Raw genomic sequence first — 12,461 nt, 5'->3', positions numbered from 1 at the left:
GAGGTGGTCCTGCAAGTATGATGAAAGGCACTTTTTTAACCAGTACTGCAGAGCAACACAAAGGTGCTTTTGCCAGCAGCCTTGAAAAAAATCCATTTAAAAGTCAAAGAATCTAGATTCTCCTCTCCATTCAACAATATTGTTTCATGAAATCTGGTTTATTCTTACATTTTCAAACTGGAGGCCCATGGGCCAGATACGGACCGCATAGGCCACGGTTCCACAAAGGCAAAAAACATCGCGATACGTCATGATACGGCCTGTGATGCAATTGGGTTTGACACCCTGATGTACAATCTTCCAAGCGTGGATCTTGGAAAGCTGCTTGCTTGATAATATAGGGTTTTTGTTTTTTTTTGAGGGGTGAGGGAAGAGAAGAGAAGGAAATTGGTTTTCATATTATTTGATTAATGCCGTTGTACTTCTCTCTCCTATTTTAGAGTACTAGAAAGAATTGGAGCTAGAGCCCTGGTTGCTCACGTTAGGACATTTGCAGATTTCCTGGTCTATGAATTTTCTACCTCAGCTGGGGGCCAGCAGCTCAACAAATGTATTGAAATTCTGAATGACATGGTGTGGAAGTACAACATTGTGACATTGGATCGGTTGATACTGTGTTTGGTAAGGAATGCTGAGAGAGAAGTTGCCATTATCTGTTCAAAGGTTTATCGGATATCATGAACACAATATTGTGTCAATCGCTTTCAAAGACATTGCAAAATTTTGTGAATCCAAAAAAATACTGCTAAAATGTCATTGATTTAAAACGGGAAAGGGGATCTTAATGTCAATCATGGAACAGTAGACATTTGGAGATAAGCTGGTGAGAACCAGTTGGGTCTAAGCCAGTGATGGCTAACCTTTTTGCCATTGCGTGCCAGGAAGGGGGGGGCGGGGGAGGTTCGCACACACGTGTGCCTACAACCATAATTCTATGCGCCCTGCCCTGCTCTGTTCATGCGTGCGCAACCCCCCTCCCCCCACTAGCTTCTGGCATGTGATGGCCCAGTGGGCCCGTTTTTCTTTCTTACCTGGCTCCAGACCCTCTCTATGCATCTGGGAAGGGCAAAAACAGCCTTTCCCACTCCCTCAGAGGCCCTCAGGAGGCCTGAAACAACCCATTTCCCAACTCCCGGTGCGACAGAAAGTTACGTTATTTGTTGTACCCAGCCTCTAGAGGCCTCTCTAGGAATCTCTGGAGGCTGGGGACAGCAAAAAACGTCACTTACTGTCCCACCAGGAGTTGGGAAATGGGCCCTTTCAGGCGCCTTCAAGGGAGGCTGTTTTCGCCCTTCCCAGATGCATAGAGAGGATCTGGAGCCAGGTAAGAAAGAAAAACGGGCTTTCCCCACCCACTCCCCAGGCCCTCCGGAGGCAGGAAACAGCCTGTTTCCCTACTTCTGGTGGGCCCAGAAGGCCCGAAAATCAGCTGGCCAGACTAAGCTGGCATGCCCACTGATATGGCTATGCATGCCATCACGGGTCTAAGCAATACAGCGTTGCTGTATAAGCAGGCAATTAAATTTTTGGTAACAGAATCGCAGAGGCTTCTGTAAATCTGGGTTTCTTCACCTCACTTCCTCAACTAGATAGGAGCCTGAGTGGCGTAGGAGGCTAATGCCTCCTATTAAGGCAGCATTTAACATCCAGCTGCCTGCAATTACTGCAAGTTCAATATCAGGCTCAAGGTTGACTCAGCCTTCCATCCTTTCTAAGGGGATAAAATGAGGACCTATTGTTTAAGGGGGCTTATTGTGGGGGCAATAAGCTGACTTTGTATAAAATATACAAAAGTATGAAGGCTATTGCTTAACGCATTGTAAGTCGCCCTGAGTCTCCGGAGAAGGGCGGCATATAAAAATAAATAAAATAAAATAAATAAAATAAATTAAATTAAATTAAATTAAAAAATAAAAATAGATATGAAAGGTGTTGGTGAATGGAAACATATTTTTATACATGATTATGGAAAGATTGAAATTAATTCAAGTATTCATGTCAGTGGATTATCATGTTCTGTAGAGAAGGCTGTTTGATTCTTTGAATGGTATTGAAAAAAAATTTTTTTTTCAATTACGATAAAGTGCATTCTTAAGAAACCCTGGTTTTCTTGTTTTTGGCTCAAAAAAATGTGGGAAGTTTCATATTTAACTGGGCTTCTAATTTTTTTTTTTTTTACTTGAGCTATACTCCAGAGAAATTAGAAATATTCCTGTAGGTATTTTGTAGCGCTGTCTTGCTAGTTCAACTTTGATTCATTTTTAAATTGTTATCATTATTTAAGGCCATGCGTAGCCATGAAGGCAATGAAGCCCAAGTGTGCTATTTCATTATTCAATTGCTCCTACTGAAACCCAATGACTTCCGAAACAGAGTGAGTGATTTTGTGAAGGAGAACTCCCCTGAGCATTGGCTACAGAATGACTGGCATACGAAGCATATGAGCTATCACAAGGTACTTCTGGTTTGTCATCTTAATTGCCCTAAATAGCAGTGCTTCTACAACAAACAAGTACACAACTGTGGCAGAAGATCATCTTGAAGTGATAACTAGGATTGATATACCATTTTTGTTGTTGTTGAGCGCTATTGATCATGGCTGGCTGGGGAATTCTGAGAGTTGAAGTCCACAGGCTTAAATTTGCCAAGACTGGACACCTCTGATCAAGATGTTTTGAAAACTCAACTTGTGCCAGATATTTTTCCATTAAAATCTGGATGTAAAGTATAAGAGGGAAATCTTATTCAAATGTGGGAAGAAAATAGAACATCAGTAATGAAAGCTTATTAAACCAAGACAAATTAAACTAATGTAATTTTTTCACCCTCAGAAATACCCTGAAAAGCTGTACTTTGAAGGGTTAGCAGAGCAAGTCAATCCTCCTGTTCAAATCCAGCCACAGTATTTACCAATTTATTTTGGGAACGTTTGCCTCCGCTTCCTGCCAGTGTTTGACATTGTGATTCACAGATTCCTGGAACTTCTACCAGTATCCAAATCCTTGGAGACTCTTCTAGATCACTTAGGAGGCTTGTACAAATTTCATGGTGAGTTCCAACGGAAGTTGTTTCATTGCTCTAATATTACTGGATTGATAATAATAAATATTTATTGATTGATAATAAATGTTCTCTGTAATTAAATTTTCTATTTATTTCATGATGTATCTGAGTCTTATATCAACTGTGTTGATTGTGCTTGCATTAAAAATGTGGTAGAGAAGTAATTGCATTGTCAGACTTGCTCCTGGAAAATTATTTCTAAGAAAGAATAGACACTGCAGACAGACAAGCTTGTAAAGAATAATTGGGTCTGGCTATATTAAGCAGCGGCAAATGTAGCAGGTCTGAAAAGTAGGCCCTCATTAAAAAATAGTCACGCATGTGAGTGCATGGGTTGAGTAGATGGATTCAGGGAGAGCTATCCTTTCTATTCAAGAAAAAGAGAAGCGCTTGACTTCAGTTAAACACAGTACAAGCATCAAATCTCTTAAAGTTGCAGGAAACAGGTGATTATCTTTCAATAATATGTTTAAAGAGATAAATGTGTCACTGCATTGTGAACATATTCTAATCGTAATAGCATGAACATACCTGTCCCCTCTCTTCCCTCTTTCTGATAACCTTTTTTTTAAAATGTTAATTCTCCATGGTTTAAAACATTCAGATTATGTGATCCAACAGCTTGAATTTTAGATCCATGCAAATTGGATTAAGTTGAGAGAATTTATTATGCAAAATATAAATGTTAAATGAATTTGTTATCCTTTAAGTTACAAGAATTTTATCAAAGACCGAGTAAAAGATGCATGGAAAACAAATTAAATTGTCAATTTTGTTAAGTCCTAAAAGCTAGAGTTTTCATGTGGTACACTTCTAACAGTATATATATAGGTCAGAAGAAAACAAATATATCATCTTAGTGGTTACTACAAAGTGACTATATGGAGCCTTGGATTGATTCTGCTCAGCATTAAGGAGTGTTTAAAATTGGAAATTATTTTACCAAATGGGCTGTCTAAACAAGTCTTTTCATCTCAGAATTCAGAATTTATTAGAATTTTATGACTGAGTGATTTTTGTGTCATGCAAATCAGTCACCAAAGTTTTTAGTCCTATTAGAGAATCAAGTCCCTGCAACATCTCCAAACAATTTGCTTTGATTTGTGTGACTTCAATCTTCTAATAATTTGTAAATCACGAGAAAGAATTTTTGTAATCAATAGAGGAGAATATTTGTAGCTCGGGGTTGAAATGAGAGGTCCTTGGTGCTCTCAGAGCTTGCTTGTTTACTTGCAGACGTTTGATTATCTTAACTAGGTAACATCATCAGTGCTAGTCTAGCATTGGTGTTAGAATTTTGTAAGCAACTCCACAAAACTTTTTCTGTGTTACTTTCATTGCTATTTTTGTTTGTGGGTGAAGAATAAATTTAAATTTCAGCTGGTCTTTTCCTCATGACGGGAGCATGTACATGTACAAAGATGATAATAAAGGAATGTATATGAAGCCCAAACAATTGCTAAATAAGATTCCTGTGTCTGGGAATGGCATTTCAATGTCCTTACTTCTTCTATAACTGGCAAACTATAATAAATTATGCAAATCTGAAAAAAGGCAAAAAAAAAAAAAAAGAATAGCATATGAAGAATATCAGTGTGTATAATTTGAACAAAGCACAGATCATATTCTTGGTATATACATACAGTTTATGATAGTCCCAATTGTAAAAAGTGCAAATGCAATTGTATAGGAGTTTGTTTGTTTGTTTGTTTTTGGCAGATCGGCCAGTAACTTACCTCTACAACACCCTTCACTACTATGAGGGACATCTCCGAGAGCGAACCAACCTCAAACGGAAGCTTGTCCATGCCATCATTGGTTCCCTAAAAGACAACCGGCCATTAGGGTGGTGTTTAAGTGATACTTATCTTAAATGCGCTATGAATCCACGAGAAGATAACCCATGGGTCCCCGATGATATGTATTACTGCAAACTAATTGGGAGGCTGGTGGATAATATCCTTTCTAAAATAATGAATGTATATAAAATACCAGAATACAGAACGTTGGTTATTCTCATTAAACTAGCTGTGCTGTTATTTCTGTATCATTCGGTTATTAATAGTTCTCTGTCAGTAGCATTCAGATTATCACTGCAATATGAAAACAATATACAGTATGTGCAATTTCAATTTTGCTCAGTGTTTACTAGGAAATCACTCCCACTAAAGATAAGGACAAATGGCTTCCTAATAGATTGGCTTATTTTAGTAGGTAAGATAAATTTAAAAAACCAAGAGCAAAGCATCATTTATCTTTTAACTACTGTAGTTTACTTTTAAATTTTGGAGCTGGGGAAGAATGTAACAGCATATTGCCGTGATGGCGAACCTATGGCACACGTGCGACAGCTGGCACGCAGAGCCATATCAGTGGGCACATGAGCATTGCCCTACCTCAGCTCCGACATGTGCGTCTGATTTTCGGGCCTTCCAGGCCCACCGGAAGTTGGCAAATGGACCATTTCCGGCCACTGGGGGGTGGGGAAGGCCCATTTTCGCCCTCCTCAGCCTCCTAGAAAGCCTTTGAAGCCCGGGGAGGGCAGAAAATGGGACTTCCAGTCCCATCGGAAGTTGGCAAACAGGCTGTTTCCAGCCTCCGGGGGAGGAGGCTGTTTTCACTCTCCCCAGACTCCAAGAAAGCCTCTGGAGCCTGGGGAGGGCAAAAAACAGGCCTACTGGGCCCACCATGCCATCACGTGCCGAGCTTGGGGGGGCAATTTGAATTATGGGTATAGGCACACTTGCATATGATCCCCCGCAGTCCCTCCGCTCTTGGCACATGAAGCAAAAAGGTTAGCCATCACTGGCATATTGTTCTTTGGTAGGAACTACTAACATATGCTTATGTATGCACACAATTATTAAAGTTGGTCAGAGCAGTTGAAAAGTGGTTTGCAAATGTGAATGAACCTGCCTTCTTCAAGCAATAGAGCAGCCTTTAGAAAGCTTGTGGCTGAAAGGTTCTCCCAATTGTGTGTGTGTGTGTGTGTGTGTGTGCACACGCACAGCCTTTTTACTTTGCTGACTGAAGAGTTGTCTCAACATGCCACAATTTTCATACTTCAAGGAGGAGTATGAAACAGGACTTTGTAAAGCCCCTCCTGTTGAGTACTTGGCACCACCCTGTGACAGAGAGCTGAGTGATACTTCCATGAGGCAATATAAGACTTCAGCTGAGCCAATTAACAGCTGATTGGTCCATCCTTCCTCCCCACCAGGGGATGATCCTGCCAGGAAGCAGCTGTTGGGTTTATGGCATCATGTTTCAATGCTTGTTTCCTATAAAATACAGTAGTTTATTAACTTAACTGCAATCACCGATGGCTGGTAAATCCTCCAGTCCATTCCCAAACTGTGATTGGCGGTTCAATGAATTTCCTAATCCAGCTGCCCATGCCCTCCATGTGACCTGTGTGGAACTCATGGCCTTGGCTGTTCCAGGGAAGGATGTAGGCAATGACCTTCTGAATGTTGTTTTGAAAAGGTATGTAGAACTTTTTTATATATATGGAAATGATCGCAGTATTATACAGCTAGAACAAAAATTGTTATCAGTTTAATATGATCAAAAGAGGAAAAGTTATTGAAATTTATTTAGTTGATTTGGTTCTAAAAAGCACAGGTGTTCCTCGACTTACAACTATTTGTTTCATTCAAAATTACAACAGCACTGGGGGGAAAAAGTGGCTTACGACCATTTTTCACACTTACGACCATTGCAGCATCCTCATACTCATGCATTCAGAATCTGGATGCTTGGCAATTAGTTTGTATTGATGACAGTTGCAGTGACCTGGGGCCATCTGATCCATCTTTTATAACCTTCGGATAAGCAAAGTCAGTGGGGAAGCCATATTCACTTTACAACCGTGTTACTAACTAAACAACAGCAGCAGTTCGCTTAACAACTGTGGCAAGAAAGGTCATAAAAGGGGGGGGGAATCTGTCTCGCTTAGCAACAAAAATTTTGCACTCAATCATGGTCGTAAATCGAGGACTACCTGTATACATAGCTTTACTGTCCCGGTGCCAGAATCCAGAGTACCAAAACAGTGATTTTCCTCTTATTTTCCTAACAGTCAGCCTCTGGTGCCCAGAGAAAATATCACTGCCTGGATGAATGCAATTGGGTTGGTTATCACCGCCTTGCCTGTAAGTTACCTGAGGTTTAAAATTCCAATTAAAAGAAGAGAAAGACAACCTAAGATTAGGTGCAAAAGTTCCAATTCCTATACATGAGAAATAATTACAAATTGGAACATGTTGGGGTTATTTACATGGGTGTTTTTTTTTTTTGTTTACTTTTAATTGAAAGTTTGTAGAACCTTTTGAATGTGAAGAATTAAAGTCATTTTCTAGAGATTAGAAACACAGCCTTTTCAAGGACATACTTTTTGTGTCAAAGGTAGATTACACGACTTCATTGTCCTCATTGAGAGAAATAAATTCTCCCTCACCCCCTTTTTGAATTACGAATACATAAGGATTGCATATTTGGGTCCTCGCAGCAGATACAAATTAAGGATAGGATAAAGAAAAGGCAAACATTTCTGTCATATATTATGAGGTATGTGTGGTGACGTGCACTCATTCTATTAACAATTGTTAAGCATTAGACTGTATTTGAAGTACACAGGACGCTTTCAGTCTTGTAAAGGACAGCATTCCAAGAACTGTTGTTTGAAGATGTAATATAATTCTACCTGGCTGTACTATTTTCTACATCTGTACTTGATACCCACCTGGTTCTTCCCACAGGATTCCACCCCTTTCTCTTGGTTTCTGAATCTTTGCATTGCTAGAAAATTGTAATATTGTGAGCTAGAAGGAGCTGACAGCAAGGCTCCACATAGTATGTGGGAATGATGTCTCCCACGTCATGGTAGCTTGTCTCCCATATCTTGTGATTGAGGTTTCTATTTTAGGTTATACACATGCTAGCTGAAAGCTCTCTAATCTTTTTTGTGGGGCTGGTTTTGTTTTCCAAGGAGCCCTACTGGATTGTCCTCCATGAACGGATTGTGAGTGTTATCAACAGTCCTAGTTTGACTTCAGAGACTGAATGGGTTGGGTATCCATTCCAGCTGTTTGACTTCACGGCTTGTCACCAGTCTTATTCCGAGATGTGCTGTAGCTACACATTAGCCTTGGCACATGCAGTGTGGCACCATTCAAGCATTGGCCAGCTTTCCCTCATTCCAAAGTAGGTATTAGTGGGTGATGTCTGCAACTGATAAATATCATCTTCGGTAGTTTGCATGTGCTGTAGATAGATCACATATTCATATCAAGCTCCTGTTAAACACCACTTATAGTCACATTTAATTATTGCTATCAGTAATAATTGAGTCTTGATAGAATTTAGGAGCTTTCAAAATATATAATCTTAGCTATTTTCAGTTACTTTCATTTTTGAGGATTTAATTTATTATACCTTATGAAATACTACAGGTTTCTCACTGAAGTGTTGATTCCAATAGTTAAGACTGAATTCCAGCTCCTTTATGTCTATCATCTTGTTGGGCCATTTCTACAGCGGTTCCAGCAAGAAAGGACAAGATGCATGCTAGAGGTAGGTTGCCACACACAGACACATACTGTACATACACAAATAGCTGCAATGTTTAGATTTTGCAAAAGAATGGGTCAGAAATTTTCTGAATTGGGCAAAAGTCCCTTTTCTGAAGGGAGGTTTTGGGCAAACGTACGAGATCGTTTTTATAAACTTCTAAGTAGGATTGACTTAGTGAAGAAGTATTTGTATTCTTTCACTAGCATTTCTGCACAGTTTTTCTGTGGTGGACGTCAGCTGCTTCTTTAATAAAATTAAACACTGTGATTTCTTAACATATATCTACTATGAAATTAAGAGCAGTCCATATTACTTAAGTAAACTTAGGATATCTTACCTTTCTTTTTGCTATCATGTATTGCTGATTTTGTCACTTTGTGCAAGTGATCTACCCATTTCTCCCAGGAATTGGCAGAGAAGCCTTAAGGCAGTTTGCATCGAAAATAAAATAAAAGCAAAAACAGGACCTTTGATTTCAGCATTCAGTATTGCATTTTTTCAAACATAAAAAAAGTTTTAAAAATAAATTTTCAAAGACATTCTGGGCATCAAAAAATTCATTACACTTCAGCATAGATAGCTAAACATAGCTGATTTCATAGCTCTCTCTGAAAGCAGGGAGGAATTTTTGTGTGGGTTTTTACCTCAGCATTCAATAGCTAGCCAGCTGAGAATGCACAAAATGCTTGGTTACTTGTTTTTTACCATGTTCATAATAAAGTATTTTCACCTAAATATTCTTTATGGATATGCTTTGCTATAAAGAGATTTCATTTCCAAGACCAAAAACGTACATGTTAGTTTTGCTGCAGCTATTTTTTTTAATCATCCAACCATTTTGATAATAACTTTCTAATATAGAACGTTGATCTTTTATGGAATTATTACATCAGTACAATTGATAACTTATTTCTGAACAACCATTGTGCCATCTCTTCCTTTAAAGCTCCATGGGTTTATAGTAGTATGGTCTTTGTTGTTGTTGTTAGTTGCGAAGTCGTGTTTGACTCATTGCGACCCCATGGACCATGTTCCTTCAGGCCTTCCTGTCCTCTACCATCCTCTGGAGTCCATTTAAGCTCATGCCTACTGCTTCAGTGACTCCATCCAGCCACCTCGTTCTCTGTCGTCCCATTCTTCTTTTGCCCTCAATCTTTCCCATCATTAGGCTCTTCTCCAGTGAGTCCTTCCTTCTCATTAGGCGGCCAAAGTATTTGAGTATGGTCTTACAGCTAATATTATGATTATGTGACAAAATATGGTTTGTAATCTTAATCCACAAATATTATCTAACAGTAGTTATGCAATACACTTTACTCAAAACAGTTAGTTATGTATGCACTCTTATGAAAATCCATCTTATAGCTGATATTTAACATACTAATAATATTAATTATTATTACTAATATTAATATTAATAATATTAATATGTTATATATTAATATAAATATTAATAATATTTTTGCCTATAGAAGTCATTATATTTTTCCTCTTCATTGATTACTTTATTATCATATTTTTCCTTTTACTCCCTTACTTGGGATATAAATACTAAATGTTTTATTATTTTTATTATTGTCAATTTCTTAGTCGGTTTTACAGAAAGAAATGAAAAACTTAGAAAATAATATAATCATAATATTTAATGTTAACTTTATAATATGAATGTTGGAATTTAAAAATAAATCAAATTTGAACTGGTGCAACATGGAAAAAAATATTACGTGTTTTCAGCACAGCTTGTGTTTGTATCTGGCAATAGATTGGAGTAGCTTTTTATGAAATGCTTCTGGAAGTGGATCAATGCAACATGCATCTCAGCTACATGGATCCCATCTGTGATTTTCTATACCATGTGAAGTATATGTTTACTGGAGACAGTGTGAAGGACCAAGTAAGTGAATTTATGATAAGAAATAGCACTTTGGAGTAGAATTGAAGTTCAATTTACTTTCCCATCTGAGGTCAACAAATGAAAATTCCACAGGAGAAGGCCTATCCTGTGAATAAGAAGAAATCAACTGTAGATTTTTCCTCTCTTCAGGTTTTCTATAGAAAAAAATATTAGACACTTTGAATCAAGTGTGAAGCTTTTAACACTTTTTAATGTAATTTTCTTTGTTAGGTTTTTGGTTGTTGTTTTTTTTAATATCCTGCACTTTTAATGTCAGCAGGCCACTTTAATTAGAATTAGTATTAATGGCTTTTGGAAGACTTCCTACTATCATCTTCACTATATTGCCATTTAAACTGCTTCAGACTAGAAACCAGCTTAAATTGGAAATGAGATAGGACTGCTAGCTGTTTGAGAACTGAGGTCAGAAATAAATGTCTTAGGGAATAAATGCCTGATGGCGGTTTTGGAAGTGGGGTGGATGTTTGCATTTTATAATTTGTTAGACATTCTTAACCTTTGTTTCTCTGCCCTCATTTTAAATATAGAATTGTAGCCCTTGGATTTTATATTTGGCTATTATTGCCATCCTGATGCCTTAGAGATCTAATAAATACCTAAAACCCTGAGCCTTCAAGGACAAGCAGGATAAAAACCAAGCGAATGCTAATAAACTGCATAATTTATAGTGACATTTCTTTCACCTTTTTTCTTTTTATTAAAGGTTGAGAAAATCATTTGCAATTTAAGGCCAGCTTTGAAACTTCGTCTGCGTTTCATACACATTAGCAAAATGGAGGCAGCTTCTGTTCCTCAACAGTCAATCAGCAACATTTCTCCAGCACCTCAGCCCAGTCAGGTCCCAGTAAATGTTGCTTTGCCAGTGTCACAATAGAATAAAAGATGGAGCTTTGGGGACTTTTAATTTTACCCAGGATGAAACACCACTCAGTAATGCCTGCAGAATAATTCCCATTATATTATTCCTGATCATATATTTGCTGCTTTTTTCCTGCTCAGAAGAACTCTAAGCTAAGGAAACTCTTAAGGATTATGGAAAGAGCAAATTGTTTCAGTAACAGTTCTACCCATTTTTGCTTATTTTTCTTAATCAGCGTTTAATTATTTTTATCACCAGTAAATCATTTAAATATTTTTAATCATATTTAAAAAATAGGACATTGGTTTTACAGCTACTTTTGAAAAAAGTCATGACACTCAAAAAAAAAAAAAAGCTGTAATTCTCAATTTAATTTGAAAGGGAATGTAATCAATCAAAAATGAAGAATTATGAAATGAGTTAGCAATTGTTGGCTATGCGTTCACCAGCAATGCTACAGAAAGTAAGATAATAAAAATATTAACTCAAACTGTAAGTAATATATTCAGTTCATTCAGCAGGCTACTGACTTATGAATTGTAATTATGTTTAAAATCTGTATATTTCTGCAAGTTGTGGGTACTTACTTAAATTTCCAGTGTTTGTATTTAGTAAACTTTATTTTGGCTTTGTATTTATATTTTTGGTTGAATTTTCTACTTTACTGAAGTCCTAATATAGGGGTGCATTTTATAAGGAAAGTTATGATTTGACAGCTGTTATTTGTAAAATATTGCTGATGTTGGATAGAATTTGGGGAAAAAAGGATTTAATAAATACATTTTGCAACTGATAAGTATTTTCATTAGAATTATTTAATATCAGCGCTGCTTGCTTCAGTTTCCCAAATGCTGCAGAATTGCATTTCCCCAAACTAGTAACTGGAATACACAAATTCAGAAGGTTATATTTTTTTTCTAAAATCTCATCTTCCAATGGAACATAAGGGAAGAATATTTTTCTCCACAGCACATTGACATTTATCTAAATGTATGTAATAGGAAAATCCCTCTAAGTTTATACTATATTTCATGCTACATTTTTAGAGTA

The 12,461-nt window shown here is 37.4% G+C and overlaps 1 protein-coding gene across 3 annotated transcripts in view; it reads left to right on the top strand.

Moving 5' to 3' along the window:
• Positions 1-12,207, top strand: part of MED23 (mediator complex subunit 23) — a 49,467-nt gene extending 37,260 nt beyond the window's left edge. For all 3 annotated transcript variants that reach the window (XM_060692241.2, XM_060692240.2, XM_060692242.2), the window contains 10 exons: positions 441-621; positions 2,285-2,455; positions 2,832-3,048; positions 4,783-5,019; positions 6,384-6,549; positions 7,145-7,217; positions 8,054-8,268; positions 8,517-8,637; positions 10,400-10,531; positions 11,256-12,207. In XM_060692241.2, the coding sequence (XP_060548224.1) occupies positions 441-621; positions 2,285-2,455; positions 2,832-3,048; positions 4,783-5,019; positions 6,384-6,549; positions 7,145-7,217; positions 8,054-8,268; positions 8,517-8,637; positions 10,400-10,531; positions 11,256-11,426 (1,684 nt within the window). In that variant the 3' untranslated portion in view covers positions 11,427-12,207. The remainder of the gene's footprint in view (positions 1-440; positions 622-2,284; positions 2,456-2,831; positions 3,049-4,782; positions 5,020-6,383; positions 6,550-7,144; positions 7,218-8,053; positions 8,269-8,516; positions 8,638-10,399; positions 10,532-11,255) is intronic.
• Positions 12,208-12,461: the final 254 nt, after the last annotated feature.

Source organism: Pantherophis guttatus, chromosome 1 (genome assembly GCF_059756535.1).
Source record: "Pantherophis guttatus breed Tessera chromosome 1, ASM5975653v1, whole genome shotgun sequence".
Taxonomy (NCBI): domain Eukaryota; kingdom Metazoa; phylum Chordata; class Lepidosauria; order Squamata; family Colubridae; genus Pantherophis; species Pantherophis guttatus.
This window is presented reverse-complemented; position numbering and strand designations above follow the sequence as displayed.